General features: G+C 38.8%; 5 protein-coding genes across 7 annotated transcripts; 3 read left to right on the forward strand and 2 right to left on the reverse strand.

Moving 5' to 3' along the window:
• The first annotated feature begins 1,604 nt into the window (after positions 1 to 1,604).
• On the forward strand, positions 1,605 to 11,768 carry LOC123701444 (ADP-ribosylation factor GTPase-activating protein 3). 2 transcript variants are annotated; one of them, XM_045648926.1, is made up of 11 exons: positions 1,605 to 1,715; positions 1,792 to 1,983; positions 2,058 to 2,189; positions 2,270 to 2,374; positions 2,809 to 2,940; positions 3,091 to 3,189; positions 3,371 to 3,501; positions 4,259 to 4,372; positions 4,887 to 5,190; positions 8,970 to 9,107; positions 9,635 to 11,768. In XM_045648926.1, the coding sequence occupies exons 1-11, from the start codon at positions 1,641 to 1,643 to the stop codon at positions 9,734 to 9,736; spliced, it is 1,524 nt and encodes a 507-aa protein (XP_045504882.1). In that variant the 5' UTR covers positions 1,605 to 1,640; the 3' UTR covers positions 9,737 to 11,768. The 2 variants fall into 2 exon arrangements, with proteins under 2 accessions (XP_045504882.1, XP_045504883.1); XM_045648927.1 differs by having other exon boundaries at positions 2,270 to 2,323.
• LOC123701447 (putative nuclease HARBI1) lies at positions 5,468 to 7,220 on the forward strand. The gene is made up of 5 exons (XM_045648932.1): positions 5,468 to 5,995; positions 6,081 to 6,349; positions 6,457 to 6,612; positions 6,692 to 6,848; positions 6,931 to 7,220. Exons 1-5 carry the CDS (start codon positions 5,757 to 5,759, stop codon positions 7,175 to 7,177), a joined length of 1,068 nt encoding a protein of 355 aa, XP_045504888.1. The 5' UTR covers positions 5,468 to 5,756; the 3' UTR covers positions 7,178 to 7,220.
• On the reverse strand, positions 7,182 to 8,320 carry LOC123701455. Its single transcript, XM_045648941.1, has 4 exons — positions 8,194 to 8,320; positions 7,845 to 8,102; positions 7,468 to 7,762; positions 7,182 to 7,384 (listed from the first exon to the last, which is right to left on the reverse strand). The coding sequence occupies exons 1-4, from the start codon at positions 8,206 to 8,208 to the stop codon at positions 7,215 to 7,217; spliced, it is 738 nt and encodes a 245-aa protein (XP_045504897.1). The 5' UTR covers positions 8,209 to 8,320; the 3' UTR covers positions 7,182 to 7,214.
• LOC123701445 (tRNA:m(4)X modification enzyme TRM13 homolog) lies at positions 11,765 to 14,534 on the reverse strand. 2 transcript variants are annotated; one of them, XM_045648929.1, is made up of 7 exons: positions 14,196 to 14,534; positions 14,044 to 14,081; positions 13,734 to 13,921; positions 13,340 to 13,534; positions 12,615 to 13,007; positions 12,301 to 12,422; positions 11,765 to 12,114 (listed from the first exon to the last, which is right to left on the reverse strand). In XM_045648929.1, exons 1-7 carry the CDS (start codon positions 14,220 to 14,222, stop codon positions 11,782 to 11,784), a joined length of 1,296 nt encoding a protein of 431 aa, XP_045504885.1. In that variant the 5' UTR covers positions 14,223 to 14,534; the 3' UTR covers positions 11,765 to 11,781. The 2 variants fall into 2 exon arrangements, with proteins under 2 accessions (XP_045504885.1, XP_045504884.1); XM_045648928.1 differs by having other exon boundaries at positions 14,191 to 14,534.
• Positions 14,535 to 15,622: 1,088 nt separating this feature from the next.
• LOC123701463 (prolyl 3-hydroxylase sudestada1) lies at positions 15,623 to 23,949 on the forward strand. The gene is made up of 9 exons (XM_045648953.1): positions 15,623 to 15,985; positions 16,212 to 16,381; positions 16,531 to 16,818; positions 17,042 to 17,236; positions 17,611 to 17,766; positions 21,046 to 21,171; positions 21,347 to 21,500; positions 22,748 to 23,046; positions 23,348 to 23,949. The coding sequence occupies exons 1-9, from the start codon at positions 15,757 to 15,759 to the stop codon at positions 23,633 to 23,635; spliced, it is 1,905 nt and encodes a 634-aa protein (XP_045504909.1). The 5' UTR covers positions 15,623 to 15,756; the 3' UTR covers positions 23,636 to 23,949.
• The last annotated feature ends 382 nt before the right edge of the window (positions 23,950 to 24,331 follow it).

A 24,331-nucleotide genomic window follows, 5' to 3' on the forward strand; every position in this document is an offset into this window, starting at 1 on the left:
AATTTTGGGTCGAAAATGACCTTGATCGTTAGGTCCCCGTTAGGTCCTTTAAGGTCCCACAATTTTTTCGTTAGGTCCCCTTTAGTTTTTTTTTAAATATTTTTTTAAATTTTAGGTATAAAAAAAGTGCACTTTAGCACCCCATCCATAGCAAAATTGGCGAATTTTATCAAAATCGTATTCTTTACCGTTAGGTCCGTAGAGGCCCATCATTGAAATTGTTAAATTATTTATGTTATTAAAAAATAAAATCTATATATTTTAGAAAAGAAAGTCGTGTTAGTTACTCCACTTATAACTCAAGAACGGCTGAACCGATTTAGCTGAAAATTGGCAGGGAGGTAGTTTAGAGCCAGGAGAAGGATATAGGATACTAAATACGTACCACGGGCGAAGCCGAGGCGGACCACTAGTTATAAAATAATTGAAACCTGCGCATGCGCCTTAGAGCATTAAGGCATGCGCACATCATACATAAACAGTGCGAAATTTAAATTGGTATCGTTTCATTTATTAAATTAAATCAATAAATAAATTATATAAAAGAAAGTCGTGTTAGTTACTCCACTTATAACTCAAGAACGGCTGAACCGATTTAGCTGAAAATTGGCAGGGAGGTAGTTTAGAGCCAGGAGAAGGATATAGGATACTAAATACGTACCACGGGCGAAGCCGAGGCGGACCACTAGTTATAAAATAATTGAAACCTGCGCATGCGCCTTAGAGCATTAAGGCATGCGCACATCATACATAAACAGTGCGAAATTTAAATTGGTATCGTTTCATTTATTAAATTAAATCAATAAATAAATCTATACTAGTCACGTCGTCGTACGTATCCTATATCCTTCTCCTGGCTCTAAACTACCTCCCTGCCAATTTTCAGCTAAATCGGTTCAGCCGTTCTTGAGTTATAAGTGGAGTAACTAACACGACTTTCTTTTATATAATATAGATTTTATTTTTTAATAACATAAATAATTTAACAATTTCAATGATGGGCCTCTACGGACCTAACGGTAAAGAATACGATTTTGATAAAATTCGCCAATTTTGCTATGGATGGGGTGCTAAAGTGTAACTTTTTATACCTAAAATTAAAAAAAAAAATATTAAAAAAAAACTAAAGGGGACCTAACGAAAAAATTGTGGGACCTTATAGGACCTAACGGAGACCTATCGATTAAGGTCATTTTTGACCCAAAATTCTATGGATGGGGTGCTAAAGTGCACTTTTTTTATACCTAAAATTTAAAAAATTATTTTAAAAAAAACTAAAGGGGACCTAACGAAAAAATTGTGGGACCTTAAAGGACCTAACGGGGACCTAACGATCAAGGTCATTTTCGACCCAAAATTCCATAGATGGGGTGCTAAGTTTGCACTGGTACGTGAATTATCGGTATTACATATTAATTATTTTAGTCTTAGATTTTAGTAATGAAGTTGTGAATGATCATTCAAAATCCTGTTGGCATAAAAGTCTTGTAGTTTTAATATGGTTTCGATATTTTATATTTCGTTTTATTATCATATGATTATAAGCTTCTAGTATTCTACCTTTTTGTCCATGAATTTTATTTGTCAATAAAATGTGACACGAACTGACAACACGACTAAAAACGTCAAATAACTCAAAAATGGCTGACGGAGGTCCTAGTAAAAGTGATATTGAAGCCGTTTTTCAAAGATTACGTTCAATTCCTGCCAATAAAGTGGGTGTTGTTCAAACGTTTATGTGTAGTTTTATTATGTGTCAGTGATAGTTGTACACAATGTCGCTATTTACAGGTATGTTTCGACTGCAACGCAAAGAACCCTACGTGGTCGTCGGTGACGTTCGGAGTGTTCATCTGCTTGGACTGCTCCGCGGTGCACCGCAGCCTGGGAGTGCACCTCACCTTCGTGCGCTCCACACAACTTGACACCAACTGGACATGGAAGCAGCTGAGAAACATGCAGCTGGGCGGGAACGTCAATGCGGTGCGAGCTCGAGACGTTTCCGAACATTACAACAGTATTTCATCAGTCATAACGCAATTTGTTTTGTTTTGTAGACGCAGTTTTTCCGCACTCATGGGCTGGTGACGGACGACGCCCGTCAGAAGTACAGTTCACGAGTTGCACAAATGTACAAAGATAAATTAAGTGCGCAGTCGGAACAGGCAATGAAAACATATGGCACTAAAGTAAGTAGACTCACTGTTTGCAAGAATCTATTAAATTTCAACTTATTTGTTTTGTTAAATTTCAATACTTTGCATTTTAGTTGCACATAGATGCAGCAGCGCCAGAAGTGAAGGAGAGCAAAGAAAGCAAGGAGGTAGATTGGTTTGCGGAGCATGGTGATACCCCCACTAACTCTGACAGCCAGGTAACATGGCACTGCCACTAAACACATTGGCAGAATCATTCATTATTAACTGTTTTGTAATAATAATTACCTAATTCACCTTGGGGCTGTTTTTTTTCATAATCTACATAGTATTATAGTTAATATTTATTAAGAAGTAAAACTTTGTTCTTTTTGATTTCCATATACATTCATATTATATTAGATAATTTAAATCATTTATTGACCCTGGTTTTAGTAACACATGAAGAGTTGGTTGTTTTTTCAATACTAAATACCAAATTATCAATAGTAATTATTGCATTGTGTTTTTATTTACTAATACCAACACTATTAACTTTTAAAATTATGTATATTGAGTATGGTTTAATGTGATTTGATTGTAATGAATAAACAGAGCCAATTCATACTACTAAGTTATTGTTTACTTGTTGCTAAGTTATTGTGCTCTCCAGATAAATCCAGTAGTAGCTCCAGTAAACAACAGTCTTGGTGAAGATGCTCGACTGTGGGGTATGAGCGAGCCCAACTCAAACTCTGCTGCAAACAATAAACCTGCCGCTAGACAACCTGCCAGAAGGACAACGGTGAGCATAATTACTATAAACATTCAAACCTTTAATTTAAAATAATATAAACTTTGCTTTTTTTAATACACTGTAAAAGCTGGTGTGCCATGTGTGTGTATTTCGTGTTAAGGAATGTGATTAATTATAGGTTTTTTTTTCTCATTATAGCTTGGAGCTCGCAAAGGTGGGCTTGGTGCACAGAAAGTGACTGCAAACTTTGATGACATTGAGAGAGAAGCTATCATGGCTGAGAAACTGAAAATGGAGGTAGAATGATTTAAATTCATATTTTAATATTCTAAAACTCTGGTAGTGTCATTGAACATTTAATGTTAATGTGCTATCTTAAAAAAATTACTATTGTATGTTACACAAGTCCTTTTTTGTGAACAAGTTTTGCCTCCAGTTTTCCATGCCCGCTAATCAATATAATATTATTTGTGTACAGTCAGCGAGCACAGCTCGTTCAGTGACAGCGGAGGAGGTGGTGGAGTGCGTGGCGTCGCTGCGGCTGCAGGACCGCTCGCACCCACGCAGGGACGACGAGCGGCTCGGCATGGCCGCCGCCAGCCAGCACAGGTGACTAGATGTGATTGTTAATGCTTGGGGGCCTGGTGACCCGTAACACAAGTATTTTATACTTATCGCGGGCACCAGTCTCTCACAAATGTATAGAAATGAATGTATAGAAAGATTAACAATGTACGTGTTGATTGTTCATTTGTGATGAGAAAATAAATTAATTTAATTTAATGTAATATGCAACGAACTAGATGTCTCGAGCAGCTCGAATTGTCGATGACCGTAGGCTTTCCGATAGGCTCGATCCTCTGTCAGTGCGAAGAGACGTTGCGTCTCTCTGTATACTGTACAGAATCTACTATGGGGAGTGCTCTGAGGAATTGTTCCACCTACTACCAGCCGCACAGTTCTAGTGTTGCAAGTGTTTATGGGCGGTGGTGACCACTTACCATCAGGTGGCCCACCTGCCCCTTTGCTTGCTCTGACATAAAAAAAAAAAAAAAAAAAAAAATTGTCTAGACACAGGAAATTAAACTTGACGCGCAAAAAATTCGCCATGGAACATAACATTAACTATGGCAAATAAACAAACCATTTCAACAAACAATTCAGGTGACAGGAATTGCTACAGATAATGTAGCAATGCTTAAATGTAACGAATGCATTAGTATAATCTGCTAACAATAACATTTTCTCGGAAGTTCCAAACAATATAAGAGCCAATTTGGTTGGTCAGGTTTCGAGAAAAATCTAATAAATAAATAATAATTAGTATAAAAAAGTATAATCTGTTATTGTGTGTGTGTGTGTGTAGGGGCGGCGTGTCGCACAGCGCGACGCACGCGATGCAGAGCATCGAGCAGGAGGACGGGCCGCCCGCACCGCAGCACGACATCGACGACTTCGCCGCAGCCTTCACATGCATACGGTGAGCACACTACATAATCCTACTACTATTATAAAGGCGAAAGTTTGTAAGTATGTATGTTTGTTACTCTTTCACGTAAAAACTACTGAACCGATTACAATGAAATTTAGCACACATATAGAGGGTAACTTGGATTAACACATAAGATAGGTTTTATCCCGGAAATCCCACGGGAACGGGAACTATACGGGTTTTTCTTTGAAAACACGGGCGAAGCCGCGGGCGGAAAGCTAGTATTACTATAAAGTCATTGCTGATAAACTATAACACATTCAAGGTAATTTACTAATTTTAAGCATCATCAAATTCAAATTTCCTTATCATCAGTTTTTAATAGAATTTTTTTGAGGTGGGATCTTGCAATGCTATATGTTAAAAAGATCCTATTTATTACTGTTAGATAAAAGGTCAAATCGATATGTACTTAATTTAACTTTTTTTAATAACTCTTTAATATGTTTTTTACTTGTACTTGTTTTTTAAATGTAATTTTTTATATTTCTAACAATTCTAGAAACGAGCCATTCCTTAACCGTTCCCTCGACCTGGGCACGCCGAGCAGCCCGGCCAACGACGGCTGGGAGACCATCGAACCGGAACCAGCAAGACCAGTTCGCTCCATGTTCAGCGCTGAACCTTCCAGCGTAAAGGACTCCAAGGACCCGAAAGACTATAGAGATAATCGAAGCTCCAGGGACTATGGCAGCCCTGCTAGCCACGCACGCAGGAACAGAAGACAAGCTGATGATGATGATTCCGCAGTCAAGAAGTTTGGTTCGGCTAAATCGATCAGCTCGGCGCAGTTCTTTGGAGATCAGGTTGGTGCTTGCTGTCTTTGTTATTTTGAAATTGTATATTGATATGATATTCAGATTCTTTTATCATTAAATAAACAACACGCTGTATAACACGTTACAACACACTGCAACACGCTGTATGACACATTACAACATGCAACAACGAGCTGTATAATGCGCAACAACGTGCCACAAGTTATACAACACTTAATACACCACTCAACACGTTACGCATTACGCCAGAAACCTCTAAAATATTTATGGTTTGTGATGATTATGATTTTTATTTACGGCCGAGCCCAATAATCGATCCTAATCGAAAATCTGCTACTGGAGATTGAAATTCCTATCCATTTTTCAAAAAAGCGTCTCAATAATCAATCGATCTATGGAAATGTCAATCTTTTGCATCAATCCATCCTTGAGAGGACGGATTGACGTTTTCGGATAGGCCTCTCTATGAAAGTGACATTTTAGCTGTTTCAATATACTATCTTTCATTTTGACAGTTAATTTTTAGATCAAAATCAATCTTGGTTTGTAATCGTCCGAATTCGTAGGATTTTGTGTTTGATCTATAGCTTAAAATGTTTTCAAGTGATACCGATGACAGTGATCTTGAAATGCTTACTCAATTATCGGATTGGGATGATACTGATAACGAACTAGAACCTGGTGACCATCCACGCCGTAGGCAATATCAACGAGTAAATGTTTTGGTTACTCTCAACGACGCCGAGTTTACGTTTAGGTTTAGGTTAAACAAAGTTGCAGTTGAATTTCTCCTGACTGAAATAATGCCATACATCAGAGTTACCTCAAAACGGTTAGTACATTACTGAAACTTATTTATATTGTTTTTATAATTTTATACTGTGACTACTATCACTAATGTACTTGTATATTTTCAGAAACAATGGTGTATCTCCTTTGCACCAACTGCTGCTAGCATTGCGGTTTTATGCATTGGGCACCATGCTAATATCAGTTGCTGATTTTGTTGGGGTTTCAAAATCATCTGCAAGTCGAATAGTAGCCGACATATCTGCAGCAATAGCTAGATTGTATGATAAATATATTTATTTACATGTAAGGAGTGCAGAAAAATTCTTTAATATAGCCCAGTTTCCTCGAGTAAGTGGTGCCATTGATGGTACTCATGTCCATATCCAATCTCCATGTATGTATGTTTTATTATTAATAGGCATTAAAATGAACATGTAGTTACTTGATTTTAGATTAAATAAGAGAATATTATCCAATACATGAATACTTGATTTATTTTAGGTTCAGAAATAGGTGAAGAGTTTCGTAACCGAAAGGGGATCTTCTCAATTAATGTTCAAGCTGTTTGTGATGGCGATCTCAAACTAATGAATGTTGTTGCCCGGTGGCCTGGATCAACACATGATGCCACTATTTTTAACAATTCAATATTAAGAGGTAAGGTACTACATCTGCATACTTTAATTTTAGTTTAATAAATTAGAATTTATAACTTATTTTGTTATTTCTATTACAGCTTCATGTGAGACTGGTGCTTTGGGTAATCAATGGTTACTTGGAGACAGTGCCTATCCAAATAGGCCTTATCTTTTAACACCATTACTAAATACTGCAACTCCCCAAGAAATCAGGTACAATGAGGCACATATAAAAACCAGGAATACCATCGAAAGGTACCATAAATCTACAATTATTTTCCTAGATCTTTCTGCCATGTTTTTAAATATTTTTTTATATTTAAGTATGCATTTGCAGAACCTTTGGAATATGGAAACACCGATTCCCAGTAATTTCTTTGACAATGCGACTATCATTGCCTAACATACAAAAAGTTATAATCGCTACAGCAGTTTTACATAACATTTGTAGAACTTATAATATTGAAGAAGTGCCTCCTGAAGTCAATGTGCCGTGTGTTGCTGCTGAAGATCCAGATCAGCTCCCTAACATGGAGTTAAATGATGTTGAGAATAGAACAGAACTCATCAGACATTATTTTTAACCAATAAAAACTTTATAATCAGTAAAAACTTTATTTTTTATTCCTTATTTTCTTTTAATTTGCTTATTTCTAATTTTAGTTTTTCATTTTCTAATTTGATTTTCTCATATGTACAATCTAGAACCATTTTCTTTTTTTCATAATACTCCGCTATTGCGAGGTTTCTCCTTATGCACCCCTCATCAGGTTTTGGCCTTTTCTTAGAACCTGTAATATTTATTTAATTAAAAATTAAAATGAAGTCTATCAATAATAAAGAATAAAGAAGTATATAATATTATTAAAATTACCACTGGCTCGGGGAGTACCCAAAAAAAGCCTCTTAGGTAATGCAGGTCCAACAGCTGCTGGAGTGTTAACGACTAGAAATGGCACCTCCTGCCCATCACCATTGTCTAGTGGTAATTCTTTTTCCACTTCATTAATAATTGCACCATCACTGCAGTCACCATCACCATAATCTACCACTTGTTCTGAGTCGCCACCAAACTCCACTGTAAAGCCATCCACTGTACTGCCTAACAGTGAGGCGACTCTGTCCAGTATTTCATCTGGTGGTATATAAGGTGGCGCTCCACCTCCAGTCTAGTAACAAAAATGAAAATTACTTTTAGAATTTATTTAATAATTACTATACAGAACAACTTTATAGCTCAATTTATGTTACCTTGATGCGATTCATCCGTATCTGAGTATTGCGTTTGCGTGAGTTTTTTTTCAAATTCTCCCACTTTAACCGGAGTTGTTGCGGTGTACGGCGACAAGTCCCAAAACTGGCGTTGAATGATGTCGTTATTCTAACCCATTCTTCCATTTTCAACTTATTGTTGGTGGCGTTAGTCGCTTTATTTGTTATTATGGCACTTCCTTCGATCAAAGAAAGCAACGCCTTTGTTTCATCCTTACTAAGTGCTTTGGCTTTATTCTGGAATAAGGATTAAAAAAAAATAAACAGTTAAATATTGAATATTTGCGAAACGTTATTTTTTGCTTCTAATTTGCAGTGTAGTACTTACATGTTCAGTATCCATAACTATTTGTGTTTCTTTATGAAGAAACAAAGCACCCAATATGTCCCTCTGTCCGTAGTTTAACAACTAGGTAATAATTAATAACAACGAGTAATAAGTACCTACTTAAAATACTGAGAATACTCAAACCAAAAGTTCGCAATGCAAAGGTTGTGACTTGTGAATAATTGTGATTTGTGATTTACAAGAGGTTGACATTTGACAGACAACAGATTACAGAAGTGCGTTTCGTTCCTTTAAAAATAACGTTTCAATTCGTAGAAAATTTGTTTTGTTATTTCTCTTTGCAGACGTTCACATGTATTTATATCAAAATAAATATGTTATCTATATTTTTTAATGTACTCGTACCTTTGAAATTTTAATAGACGTTTTTAATAACACTTAACGCTTTTAAATTAAACGAATACTCTTTTTGTAAGTATGAATGGAATGGAACGTATGTGAGGGAGTAGATTAACTGCTATCCGTGGTGTAACTAAAGATAGAGATCAAAGGTTTCGATATGGGGACGAAGATCAAAGATCGATCCACAGATAGAAATTAATCTAAGATCGGGTCAATCTTAAGATATCAGATAGAATATTGGGCTCGGCCGTTAAAGTTATAGATTCCTTTCTTTATTTACCTCTTATCCTTTCCTTGGCCCATACCTTTTATAGTAGTCAATCCATTTGTAGAGTGTTCTAAGCCCACTATGAGAAAAAAAGTGTTTGCAATGAATCCTCGGCAATATTGTAATAATGAGTTGTGTGGTACAGGACAGCATGGCGGGCGGCGAGTCGGCGATGTCCCGCTTCGAGGGCAGCTCGAGCATCTCGTCCGCGGAGATGTTCGGCGGCAACACGCGCCCGCAGCGCCAGCCCGGCTTCACCGTGTCCGCGCCCGACCTGGACGAGGTAAGTGCTGCTTCGTGTTTCAATCAAAATGAGCCCGTGTGCCGAAAACTCGTTTCAGAAGTGAAACTTCTTTGGCAAGATTTCTTTGATATTCCTGCCTTGTTGGTGAAATATGTTCAACTTGGAACCCATTTTTGAAATGAATCTTCTGTTCTTATAATGTTAAGCGATATGCTTCTGACACGCTACTATCGCGCTGCTAACGCCCTTATATGAAAGCGCTCTAAAACTATAATATGCTGGCCGTAGTAGCTTTTGAGTTGATTTTTTATAGACAAAAAATGTTTTTTCTTTGTTGTATGATTGGACAAAAACTTTAGACCTTATCTAACTATATATAATGTGATAAAAATTATAAAAAACATGTTTCTTGAATCTTATGTACTAAATTATATCTTCTATTAATGAGTAAGAAATTTACCTATTAAATTTATTTTTTAATAATAAATAATACGAACCGTCATTATAATTTCAATTCAGCTAGAAAGGGCAAAATACTATATTAAAAATTGTTTTTACGTATACAGGTCCGTGAATCAGTCCGTCTCGGTGTGACGCGTGTGGCCGGGCGCTTATCTTCGCTCGCCAACGGCGTAGTTTCCTCCATTCAAGAGAAATACGGTTACTGATCCTCGCTGCCCCCGGGGCCGCCGGAGCCCCACGCGGGGACGGGGCCTCTAGAGCCCCACACGGACACGGGGCCCCAGAAGCCCCACACGGACTACGTTACACTAACGCACTAGTTTACACGTTTTTGTCTAAGGCTGATTTTGTAAATTTTCAAAACTTTGTTGAGTGATTAAAAGTTAAAATTAAAAATGAAAGTGCATTCTTGTATGATTTATGGATGACTCAATGGTGAGAATTTTTTTAGTGACTCAATCTTCAAAATGAATAATATAACAAAGTTATGACTTAATAAATTGTAAACTAGTGTCATTGATTTTTTTTAATTGATTGTAATACGGATTTAGCCAATGTCCAGTATTTATGAATAGTGTAGAGTTTGACGCTCAGCAAATATGACAAATCATAAAATATTACAGGCTTTAGCTTCTGTTACCCACCCAGCTAGCGAAACTGCTTATTTTGTCTATTCCAATATTTGTAATATGTATTTGTAAATAACTCAGGCTTTTAAAACTTTGATACAATTTTAAATAAATTGATTTTTCTACATATGTCGGTACATTAGTTATTAGTTTTTCATTTAAAAATTAAAATTATTTCGGTATGATTAACTGTATATACCCATTATATACATTGTTCATTTATGTATTTTTTTCTTATAGGTATTTGACTAATCAAACAAAACCTGGATTTTTATCATTTTTGTTTTGTTCCTATAATTGAACTACATTGAAACAATATTCACTATATTGAAAGATAAAATTACACTTAAAATTTGACCTTATGCCAGGTATACTAATAATTTCTTGGTGTTTATTTTGACCACGATTATTTATAAAATACTATATTAAATATCTATACAAAATAGAAGTTATGGAACTGCAATTATAATGAACAAGAAGTAAGGTTACATAATTCATTAATAAAATTATGTACAATATTGTAATATATGGTATTTAATATTGTAGGGTTTGTACCTTAGGTTTGTACAGTCACAGCTAGCGGGCACGTAATGGTAAACATAGAGTATAGTTGGCCAGATATATTCAATAGAGATATCCTATTTATTCATTATCGTATAGTACATTAGGGGCTCGAGTATTTTAAATGATTTCTAGGTTTTGGATAAAAAAGTGTTCTTCATAGGAAGGAAAATTGTCCATGGTAGATGTTGAATGAAGAATTGCTTCTGTGAATTGTGATGGTTATGGTACTTCACTTTATTTTCCAATTTACAGGTAACATTATACATGTAATATTAATTTGTTAAATGTATAAATATACACTGCTTTGGGTTTCGCACCTAAAACATGAAACGGTTTTCAAATAAAAATGCTAATCAATATTATAAACTATATTAGCACTTAGTAATTAATTGGAAGCGATCCTTTTAAAATAAATTTGCTAGTTAGACAAATTGTAAGATGAGGCATTAGGCATGAGATTGATCTAATAACTGGTGATGTAGCACAAGGCTAAGACAAGGCTAGAATTAAGGCGTTTGTTTCCAACGGCTTGACAATAAGCATAATATTGTATGTAATTACTTGGATAATGCTGTATCCATTTAGAATAATTCCAAATATACGATGTATGGGACGATGGGTAGTTACGAGATGAATGGTGTCTTTGTATTTGGTATTGCGTATTTAAAATGTTCATAAGATTTTTATAGCAAGGAAAATTCTTGTATGGCCATATTTTTATCTGTAATACCCACATGTCATCTTTTTTTTGTGGTCAACTCTAGCATTTAGATATTTTGAATATTTTTAGCCATTATTTTGATTTAATGTTATTTTTACGATTTCATAAAACATTGTTTATTTTTGTTTGTTACAATCATTACCTTTATAGGTTATTTAGTAAGTTTATTATTGGGTGTAACATCGCTACACTTAATGCTTTCTTCCATTATCATAAACGTGTATGTAAAACATTGTGAATACTTTGGCATTTCTGTAACACGGTTATGTATTGTGTATAGATTTAATAAATAATTTTATTATAAAATAAAACATTATATTTGCATTTCAATGTTTTATTATTTTCTTGCTATGATACAAACGTTTTCGAGTGAAACGGAACTGGGGACGTAATACGCGAGACGAGCATCGAAGCCGCAACCTCTGAGGTATAAGACCCGTCCCCAATCCAGCAACGCTTTGGCCCGTCGTCCCACTTCCTCCCGAGCTTCGCGGGACAGTCCTAAATATTTGGTTCCCACTTCTTTTTCTAAATCTTCACTATTGAGGGGTTTATTTTCTTTGTCAGGGCTTGAGTCTAGTTTCTTGTCCCGGCTCCTTCCATCCCCGCATGTTGCCCACGATACCACGCCAAGAATAACATTGAAATCATCAGCATCTACACCCAACTCCTGAAAAAAAAACATATTTAATTTCATCACATCATATAGATTTCACGACATAGACAATATTATACTTGTACTTATTTATTAGATGCATAGTTCGATTTAATCTTTCTATTACATATATTTTCTATTCCATATAACTAGTGTTTAAAATTAAATGTTTCAAAGACGCGGACGTTATAAAAAAAGTACCGCAAGTTGCTGGTTGGCTACATAAGCGCCGCGCATGCATCTATGATGGCAGCACGTCGCCAGTACGATCCCGCGCACTTTGTCGAGCGAGCCCGGTGCAGTCAGACAACGCAGGGAGAAATCTGGGGAAGGATGAGGTAATTAACTATTTAGAACTTATATGATCAGTAGATCCAGTATTAAAGATTAAAAAAAAATATATTAATTTAAATTCTCTGTAAATACTTGGATTATACGAAAATAAATAATTAGATTATATTTAAATTATGTCTAGTAATTTTCTATAAGTGAAATTAATAAGTAACATGCATAACCTGTAGCAACTCCACATAGATGTTTAGCAAAACCCACAACTGCATCACACACCTTCACAGCAGGCACGGCATTTAGCACCAAGTGAGCTAAATCAGCTCTCAATCTAAATGATAAATCATCCGACTTATTTTCATCATTTACATTTGATCTATCTCCAATTATATTGCCATTTTCAATATTGTTTTCAATTTTCTTTACTTGCTCATTATCAACTTGATTATGGTCTGCATTGTTAACAACATTTTGAACAGGTTTCTCATTAGTTTGATTCAATAGGACATCTCGTATTTTGTTATCTCGTTTGTGTCTGAGTGCGGCGCGTTCGACGAGCAGCACGCGACTGCGACTCGGCGGCGAGCACCACGCCTGCCACGCGAAATATGAAAGGTGACCTGGGGGAAAATATAAAATGATGTTTATTGAATAATGTGCATAATGTAATGCATTTCATTTTAAAATTTTTGTTTAAGTATATAAATGTAACTGTTACTTTGCATTTGGGTAGTAAGTCGCAAATAAATGTGTATTGGCGAATTGTATATTAAATATATTATATCCTTTGATTTTTGAGATTATAACAATAAAAAAAATTGTAAGTGTTGTACATCTATATATTTTAAGGTGTGTTGTTAATATGTTAAACGATTTTTGTCCTTATTGCTTTTTAATTAGGATTCATAACTAATTATAAAATTAAAAAAGATTTATTAGGTATGGATTATACCTTTTCCAGCGCCAAGTTCAACATAGCAAGTATTATCCTGCACTAGAGATTCATCTTCAATTAGGAACATGAGTCGGGAGGCCTGTCGCAAATGTCGCAGAGAGCTCTCTGTGCGTCCTTCTGTCTGCCACTCCTCTTGCACTGCTGTGTGGATATCTCTCTCTGATAGTGTTTCCATTTCATTTTTAATGTGCTCTGAAAATAATTTACATGAAAAAATATTATGTGCTCTGATTTTTAGTTTTTTTAATAAATGAAACATTAAAATATAGCAATTCCATACCATTCCACTTCCATTAGCAAAGAATATCAAAAATCAAATATTCTGAAAGTAAATTTAGATAAAACTTTTAAGTAACTCTTTTTCACACAAAGTCAAGACATTAATACTCACTTTCATATAAATAATTGACTTTATCAATGAGTTTCATAATGCTTATCAGAGGTGTTTGAGAGAGTGGCTTTCTTTCTGGTCCAGTTTCAGGAGGAGCATTCACATCATGTTTTATATACTCTGGTATCTCTTGCTGACGAGCATTGCATATTGCAAGATGCTTCTCCAGCTTGCTCACGTAGCAGGTGCTGCAAGTTTAATGGTGTAGTAGAATTATTATTAATTTCGTATGTTTCTTCATCAACATCAGTCAATATTATCTAGTATTGTTGTGGATGTTTTTAATTAAAAATACTTTATTAAAACTTACTGTTTTGGATCATTTGGACACGGTACACGAGTGTCATCCTAAAAGAACATAATACTTTTTATTTTTCTTGCTTAAATCATAATATATTGTTACCATTTGTCTTCTAACCTACAAGATATCATTAGATGAATAAAATAAATCACTTGCCTGACCTTCTTCAGTTTGCGGCTGCGGCTCATGTTCGCCACAATAATTTCTACCTGGTCGTACAGTCATACGACATAAACGCTTCTTTCTTACAACGAAGAACTGGCATTGTGGTTTCTCAAGATGTTCCTTGGTCATTTTATAAATAATTGAGAGTAGTTTATAAATTATTATGTATAAAAGAGAATCACAGAGACAAACAACTAGTCGGACTATATTATAAATAAAACTAACAGTAAAGCAATCTTCTTTATTTATTTTATCTAAAATATTATAATTCAATTCAATATTGACAAATCGACATTCGACAACACAAACATCTGTTTATGTCAAGTGTCAACCACAGAGAGTAGTTTAAGCTCAAGTTTAAGTGTCAACAAACTTGAGCACACCGTCAACGCCCAACAATGACTAAAAGGCCCTACTCACGGTTCAACACAACCAACAATCTGCTGAAACAATTTGTTGCAGTCGCGATTGAGCGTTCTCTACTCACGATTCATCCAACCCTCAATCTGATGACACAATTTCATTCCGCGATTGCTTGCCACAACGTGTGCACGTCACGTTGATGCCTGGCCTGATGCTAAACCTCAACGCAATAATACGCATTATTAATGGATATACTAATTTATGAAATATAAGATAATTATCTTTGTAAAGCATGTATTTTTTCCAATTTTATTGATAGATTTCAAGGGCTATAAAGTATAAACGGCTATAAAATATAAACATCTTCCTCAAATATGTAAAAATGTCTTTCCCGCGTTTATCTCAAAACCGCCATTTTGCGATTACTGCATTCTTCGAGATTGGAGCAATCACAATACTCACGTTTCAACACGCACACAATCTGCTGAGACAATTTGTCGGGTTGCTTCCGCGCCGATCCAATTCGCAACATGTTGGGTTACGCCCCCAACGTGCCCTCAACTCACAGATATATAAACATTACTTGAACATTACTTATATTTGGATGTCTGTGCCTCAACTATACTATTGACGACACAATCTGTCAGCTCACTGCAGATTGTGTCAACAGATTGTTACTGAAATTGAATCGTGAGTAGCCTGCTTAAGGAATCGAGCCGTCAATACAGTTGTGACGTGTAAGCGAAAGCGAAAGACTGACATATTATCGTAAGGACATATCGATATCAAATAAAATATTATAGGTATTGATGTTAAATTTATTTGAATTAGATTTGTTGGTTCTATGGCATTAAATTTATATTTAAATTCATTTTTCATATGACCTTGTAGAAGTTAAAAAAAATCGTTCAGCCTTTTTTCAATAAGAAACAGTGGGCCAAATATGCGGGTTTTATTCGTGTTTTCAATGCTGTATTTTTATAAATAATTTAATAAAATAAATAGCGAAAATATTTAAAAAAATCTGATGAAACCATGATCAAGGTCTATTGAAGACTGAAGTTAGTAGATAACAACTGGCAACATCTTAAATAACGTCAATACATTATTTTTGAGGTTAGGCGTCGCTTGGAAATTCGTATTAGTTTTAAATTTGGTTTTCGTTTGTGTATTATGTAGTATTGTTATGACAATATGAGTTCACCTAGAAACGATAGTGAAGAGCCGTCTTCCAGCTCTACAGGGAAACGGAGTTTTGAAAATGATGCCAATGACGCCGGCGCGTCGGGACAGCAGCAAGCCGCGAAGCGACGACTTTCGAATACTGTAATAGAAATATCTGATACAGAAAGTGATGATTCTGATGTCTGTGCAGTTAATTCTTACCAGGCTTCTGCTGATGAAGTCAAAAGGATTCGAAGAGGTGAGAAAAGTTTGTTTTGCGACAGTGACAACAAACCAAGACCGCGATGTTTTCGACGCGGGAATTTTGAATTTTTTTTTTCGTATTCGGCATTATGAAACCAAAAATCAATTCAAATATTACAGTTCCTTCTATTTTTTATGTTTTGTTTAGTTAATATCATAATTTATGTAAAGTAAAACATTTATATCTGAGTAATTACATTTTTTTGATGATATTCCCGCAGACTACACATCATCATCGTCGTCATCGTCAGACTATAGTTCAGACTCGGAGTCCCCATGGGAGGATGACTCTATTGTAGTTAAGGATAAGTTTGAAACCAAAGCAACAAAGGCACATCTAAATCCTAGAGCCAATAGAATGGATGACCCTAATATAAATCCTGCATTGAAGGTATGTATGAGGATAATATTATAATTTTTAAGTTCATATATAAAATCAAATTGTGCTATGTCAACAAAACATATATTTAAAAGCTAATTGATAAGCAGTGTTTTATACAGATTAATAAATAATTAAAAGAAACTCCTTTTACTTTTCAGGGACAAGATGTAATAGAAAGGCTCACCACACACTGGAACGAGGACAAAGACCACACCAGTGAGGAGGTGACCCTTACATGTGAACCGTTCAAACTATGCCAATTACACAACTTCCTAGCGAATCCGGAGATTATAAACAACATTGTGGATGATATGAACACATTAGACTGGACAAGGAAAAAGATGGATTTATATGAGTTCCACCAGACAACAGATCTTGCTAATCTTACATGGCAGCGGAGTATTAGAGGCATTTATGAGCTGCTAAAGACTGAATTGAAGAGTTGGGTAAGTTTAAGTGACCATAAAACTAATATTGAAATACATAATATTGAAAAGTATGTATTGCTAAAAATGAGTCCACTACTAAGAGTTTGCTAATCAGAGTTGCTATACTACTGCAATACACAAATAAATACAAAAAGCTGTCTGCACATTCTAAAAGCTACATTAGCATTAGATAATTTATTGAATTAGGTTTGTATGTCCTCATTAAAATTTGTTATTCCAGGTGTCGCAAGTGACGGGCATAGAACTGCAAGGTGTATCAGCGTCCTGCTCGCTATACGGTCCCGGCGACCACCTGCTGATCCATGACGACAGACTGACGGACCGGCGCGTGGCCTTCATCCTCTACCTCGCGCCGTGGCAGCCGCCGCATAAACAGAACTCGTTACAGAACGGAGGAGAAGATAGTAATCATAAGGTTAGATTGGTATGTTATTGTATGTCCCTTTGGTCGGAAAATTCTATCATAAATGACTCTATGGCTTTAAAAAAATTATTGGAAAAATCATGTATGCTTTATTGTTTCCGAATTTATTTCTTGTACATAATGTGTTTCCTAATATCTGTATTCTTAAGTTATTATAATATAAATATGTATTATTAGAGCTAGCGCACACGAGCAACTTGTCTCCGCAACTATTTTGTCTCTCCCATCAACTCTATGGGGAGTTGCGTCGCTACGTGCGCGCACTTTCATACCAGCCCATAGGTGGGAGAGACAAAATAGTTGCGGAGACAAAAGTTGCTCGTATGCGCTAGCTCTTAAGTAAATATGAAACTCATGAACGGCAGAGCGGGTCGTGGTGCGGCTGGTCGGCCGCAATGGGCGGGGCGCTGGAGCTGTTCGCGCGCGACGCGGCCGGCGCGCCGCTAGATGTCGCGCGTAGAGTCTACCCCGCTAATAATATGTTAGCGTTTTTCCAAGTGGGCAAGGAATCTTTTCATCAGGTACGTGGATTTTTACATTTGTTATTGTGATTTCAAAATGTTGTAAATTTTTTTTTTTTTTTTTTTTTTTTTTTAATCTCCTCTAAACCTGCAATCTGCCTTATTAAGCATTAAGCTGGTGGTTAAAAGTTTTAATGTTGGCATGCATGGCAAACGCCCAGTGGCATCTCCATATAATATTTTCTATGATCAAGGTGAGTCTGATTCTACGGTGGAAGGAGGTCTTGAGGAGCTCTCCGTTTTATGCGCTTAAAAGTGCGAGTGGGCTCCATCATGTTCCAGACAAGTACGTTGGGATGATTTTTTATACGGCTTTTATATGTCTTAAGTTTCTTGAGAATTTCCTCTCTAACAGTTGGAATAAACAAGTCACGGTGAAGATGGCAATTGCTAATGAACCACGGGGCCCCAGATATGATACGAAGTATTTTTGACTGGAAACGTTGTATAATTTCCAGATTAGAGTGAGCTGCGGTGCCCCAAAGTTCAACTCCATATGACCAAATTGGTTTGAGGATAGACTTGTATAAAAGAAGTTTGTTGTTCAGTGAAAGGCCAGAGTTACGTGCCAAGAGCCAGTACAATTTGCGAAACTGTACACTAAGAGCTTTCCTTTTTGTGAATATATGTTTCTTCCATGTAAGACGTCTGTCCAAGTATATACCCAAGTAACGCACATCTTCTGACTGAGGAATTGTTATTCCGTTAAGTTGAACGGGTGGACAAGTATCGCGTCTAAGGGTAAATGTCACTTGCACCGACTTCGTTTCGTTGGCTTTTATTCTCCAGTCTTTAAGCCAAACTGAGACATCATTTAAGCTTTGCTGTAACATTTCCGAGGCAGATACAGGATCCTCATGCATTGCGATGAGAGCAGTATCGTCAGCAAATGTTCCAACGAGGACATTTTCTTTAGTCGGTAAGTCATAAGTATATATTAGATATAATACAGGACCCATTACGCTGCCCTGTGGAACACCAGCCTTAATTTCGTAGAGATTTGTTCTGTCGTCTCCATGCTTAACATAGAAGTGTCGTTGTTGAAGATATGACTTTATGATTAGGTAGTAGTTTATAGGTAAAGCTTGGAATATTTTATAAAGAAGACCCTCATGCCATACACGATCGAATGCCTGCGAAATGTCCAAAAATGCTGCTGAACAATATTTTTTGTGTTCGAATGCGTTATTAATCATCTCGACCAAACGATGGACTTGTTCAATCGTGCCGTGACCTTTGCGGAAGCCAAATTGATGGGTCGGTATTAAATCAGATTTGGCTAGCAGTGGAGTCAGGCGTTTCAGAATGAGAATTTCCAAGATCTTTGAGGCAACGGGTAGTAGACTTATGGGGCGGTAGGAGGACACGTTTTCTGGAGCCTTTCCTGGTTTGGGAATAAGTATGATTTCAGCCACTTTCCACTGAGGAGGTATGTATTCTCTTCGCAGTATAGCGTTATATATAGCAGTTAGTAAGGCAATGGCTACGGAAGGAAGTTCCTTCATGGCTTTAGTTGTTATTAAGTCGTAACCAGGAGCTTTGTTTAAGCTAAGATTCTTGATTGTGGAGCGAACTTCACTTGCCGTGAACTTTTTTATGGGAGGTGAAAGCTGATGCGGTATCGATAGAGCTTCTGTTACTTCAGGTATCTTACTAGAGCCGTCAGCAGAGTTCGGCGTGAACACTCGCGAAAGGTGCTGAGCAAACAAGATTGATTTTTCAGCGTCACTTTTGGCCCACGTGCCATCATCCCGTCGAAGTGGTGATTGGAAAGATATTGGGCTTTTTAAAGATTTAGTTGTCTTCCACAAAGAGTAATCTGTTGCAGAGGTGGCATCTAAGCTGTGCAAGCGATTCTCTATTTCTATGTTCCTAATGTCTTCTAGAGTGTTCTTAACTTTCTTCGCTAGTTTGTTAAATTTTTTCTTATCTTCTGGATGTCTAGAGGTATGCCACTGTTTTCTTGCCTGTCTCTTTTTAAGTATTAATTCGGTTGCTATTTGTGGATACATGGGTATGATCTTAATATCTCTGTGTTTGGGCGTAGCTTTCCAGGCAGCAGTCTGAATGCAATTGTTAAAACTCTCGACAGCTGTGGTTATATCGTCATCTGATTTCAAGTTTATGTGTTTATCTATTGTGCTGACTATAATTTCTCGAAAGTATTCCCAGTTAGTTCTACGAGAATGAATCCTGCAAGGTTTTGTTACTTCCACAGGCTCATTATACAGTACGGCTATGACAGGTGTGTGATCAGACGATAGGTCGTATGTAGATTTGCAATGTAGGGAAGAGATAGGAAGACCTTTCGTTACGAAAAAATCGACCAGGTCAGGATTCTTCTTTGGATCGGAAGGCCAATATGTCGGTTTTCCAGTAGATGTAACGCATAGGTTAAGTTGCTCGACAGCTTTCTTTAGTTCACGACCCTTCGTAGTAGTTGTTCTTGCGCCCCAGTCAGTATGTTTGGCGTTATAGTCCCCCGCTGCAATGAATCTATTGCCGAGTTGATTAAAGAATGACATATATTGTTCAGCTTTTAGGTTGTGCTTTGGGGGTATGTAAAGCGCTGAGACCAGTATTGGGCCACTTGCACTCTCAATAGAGATGGTAGTGGCTTGAATTTCGTTAGTGCATATTGGATTGTGGACATAGTGTTTGACATTATCCCTGACCAGTATTGCAGAACCTGCATGAGCTCCGCCATCAGGGTGGTTCGTGTGATACAATTTGTACCTTGGCACTTGGAAGTGGGATTTGACGGTAAAATGCGTTTCAGAAATAAGCATAAAATCAATTTGATGAGTTCGCAAAAAATATACTAGTTCTTGAGTATGATTTGACAGCCCATTTGCATTCCACAAGCCGAGGATTATGGGTTTAAATATACTTAGTTGCGGGGGGGCACGGTGGGCCGCCTGCCTCCCGCCTGAATAAAATCCTCGCAACTGCCTTGATTTGTCGTTTGCAAAATGTTGTAAATCATTTTGAATAGGAGTAGTCAATCTATCTGTCGATTGTAATTGTAATATAATGATGTTGTGTAATGTGACAAAATTTTGAATCATTAATTTGCATAAAGCAATGTTATACAAAGTTAACTGAGCAGATAGATAGAACGAACTAATAGAATATGAAATTAGTGTAAACAGTAACTTGTAATATTTATAAATTTGGATTGGTAAATTGGTGAACTATTGAAAAAAAAAAAATGTTTACAAAATACATTGGTTTCTTTGTTTATGTCCATCAATAACGATATACAACAATTTGTTCCAGGTGGGCGAGGTGCTGTCGATGGAGCTGCCGCGGCTATCGATAAACGGCTGGTTCCACGGGCCCGCGCCGCCGCCCGAGCGCCCGCTGCCCGACACCTTCACCAAGCAGCGCTTGCACTCCAAGCTTGTGAGTATGCTGGCTCGCATTGCTTTGTTTCATATTTAAATAGTTTTTTAGCATACTGTGCACAAAAATAACTTTTATTCTTCAAATCTGACAGAATAGATCATTGATTGTAAGTGCTATAGCTAAGGAGGATGTTAACATGAAATAAATAATAATTATTTGCAATTGTTTCCAGGTGGTGTTGCAGCAGTGGGTGGAGAGCACGTACATGTCGACCCGCGTGCGCGCGCAGGTGCAGGCGCAGATGGAGCGCGCCAGCGAGGTGTGCCTGCGCGACCTGCTGCAGCCCGCGCGCGCGCAGGCGCTGCTCCACGCGCTGCAGGCGCCCGGTGAGCACACACACGCACATACACACGCAGGTGCAGGCGCAGATGGAGCGCGCCAGCGAGGTGTGCCTGCGCGACCTGCTGCAGCCCGCGCGCGCGCAGGCGCTGCTCCACGCGCTGCAGGCGCCCGGTGAGCACACACACGCACATACACACGCAGGTGCAGGCGCAGATGGAGCGCGCCAGCGAGGTGTGCCTGCGCGACCTGCTGCAGCCCGCGCGCGCGCAGGCGCTGCTCCACGCGCTGCAGGCGCCCGGTGAGCACACACACGCACATACACACGCAGGTGCAGGCGCAGATGGAGCGCGCCAGCGAGGTGTGCCTGCGCGACCTGCTGCAGCCCGCGCGCGCGCAGGCGCTGCTCCACGCGCTGCAGGCGCCCGGTGAGCACACACACGCACATACACACGCAGGTGCAGGCGCAGATGGAGCGCGCCAGCGAGGTGTGCCTGCGCGACCTGCTGCAGCCCGCGCGCGCGCAGGCGCTGCTCCACGCGCTGCAGGCGCCCGGTGAGCACACACACGCACATACACACGCAGGTGCAGGCGCAGATGGAGCGCGCCAGCGAGGTGTGCCTGCGCGACCTGCTGCAGCCCGCGCGCGCGCAGGCGCTGCTCCACGCGCTGCAGGCGCCCGGTGAGCACACACACGCACATACACACGCAGGTGCAGGCGCAGATGGAGCGCGCCAGCGAGGTGTGCCTGCGCGACCTGCTGCAGCCCGCGCGCGCGCAGGCGCTGCTCCACGCGCTGCAGGCGCCCGGTGAGCACACACACGCACATACACACGCAGGTGCAGGCGCAGATGGAGCGCGCCAGCGAGGTGTGCCTGCGCGACCTGCTGCAGCCCGCGCGCGCGCAGGCGCTGCTCCACGCGCTGCAGGCGCCCGGTGAGCACACACACGCACATACACACGCAGGTGCAGGCGCAGATGGAGCGCGCCAGCGAGGTGTGCCTGCGCGACCTGCTGCAGCCCGCGCGCGCGCAGGCGCTGCTCCACGCGCTGCAGGCGCCCGGTGAGCACACACACGCACATACACACGCAGGTGCAGGCGCAGTGGAGCGTGTACTGTGTGGACGAAACGCACACACATAAACGTGCGCGCATGCACTCTTATATCTACAATATTACATTATATTTAAATTATAATGAACTTATCAACTTGAGTTCATTAGTAATGTCACTTGTGAGTGAATTTTTTACATGTTGCAATTTTTTACAATAATAAAAATGTGTTGATTTACAGACGTCCCGTGGGAGCCGTGTGACGGACGGCACCAGCGGCGCTACGAGCGCGTGTCGCCCGCGTGGCTCGAGGCGGACGACGGCGCGGCGGGGGTGGGGGTGGAGGGGGCAGCTAGTGAGGGGGAGGGGGCAGCGGGGGCAGCTGGGGCAGTGGCGGCGGTGGAGGGGCACGCGGTGCGCGCGCTGGCGCGGCTGGCGGGGTCGGCCGCGTGGGCGCGCCTGCTGGCCGACTGCACCGACCTGGCGCTCACCGCCTACTGCCGCCTCGAGCTGCAGCGCTGGACCAGGGGCAACTTTACCGTTAGTCACTTTTTATTGTTGTTTCTTCAATTGGAGTAGATGATAGTATTTTCATACTAAAAGTAACTATGGCTCAATGGAATGATCTAAAATTTGTCGTATTTTGGTGTTTTCTTTAGGTTTTATCGATACATTCTCATAGTTTGAAAATTAGCCGTCATTTTAATTTGTGTTATGTGAACTAATGTTAAGATTAATAATAACAAATCTATTTAACAATTTATTGCTTTAAATGCCTAATGTTGTCTAAACAAATTATGATTGTATCAAACTGTGAATTTAAAACTAAATCCCATTGCAGCTGCTCCCCACGCGAGAGCAGTACCAAGAGCCCCGTCTTGAAGCGACGCTGTACCTGGGCGTGCCGGAGCACCCGCTGTGCGGCGGGCAGACCGTGTACGTGGCGCCCGAGGAGGCGGAGGGCGAGGCGCGCGGGGGCGAAGCCCTGGTCACCGTGCCGCCCGTGCACAACGCGCTCAACCTCGTGTACTGCGACGCCGGGGCGGCCTCCTTCACAAAATACCTCAGCAAGCTCACCATGAGTGAGCACGAACAGTTCTACATCCTGACGTGTACTTATAGCGAGTGATAGTGACAGTGTATAGTGCAAGTGTAAAGTGTTAGTGCATAGTGCAAGTGTCAAGTGCCCATGGACCCAGAACAGCGAGTGTATATTGTAACGGTACGACTGTGTATATAGTTTGACTATTGTTTGACAGTTTTCTGTAATTAACGAATAAATTTAGTAAACAGTGTTTGGACGTTTCTTTACATCACAGTAGCTGTAATGTTTTGTGTACTCTTTGCAAGAGTATGTCAACAATGATTGCTAATAATTTTCATCAATAATTTGTTTTATCACATTCAAGTTTATGGAATGATTGTATTTACATAGTTGGGATTGTATTTACCTTATACAATTGGAGTAATAAATTATTGATTATCAATCTTTTTTGTTCTCTTTTTTACCTGTTTAATGCAATTTATTTTGAATGTTATATTAGTGTAATAAGAGCCGATTTTTCAATCCTTGGTTAAAATTTATCTGTTCGATAAAATATTACACGAACATATTAAAATGTCACCTGTAAATTGTCAAATACGGATAATTACAACACATTTTTGAAATGGTAGTTTAATACGTTATTCGACGAATAAGTCTTATCCAAGGATTGAAAAATCAGCCCTAAGAAATACAAACAATATAAATGTGTCAATTGTATTAGTTTCAAAGTAATTCTAAAAATTCAATAGTGTTCACTTTTGACTAATAAACCACAATATT

This window comes from Colias croceus, chromosome 21, assembly GCF_905220415.1.
Source record: "Colias croceus chromosome 21, ilColCroc2.1".
Classification (NCBI taxonomy): Eukaryota; Metazoa; Arthropoda; class Insecta; order Lepidoptera; family Pieridae; genus Colias; species Colias croceus.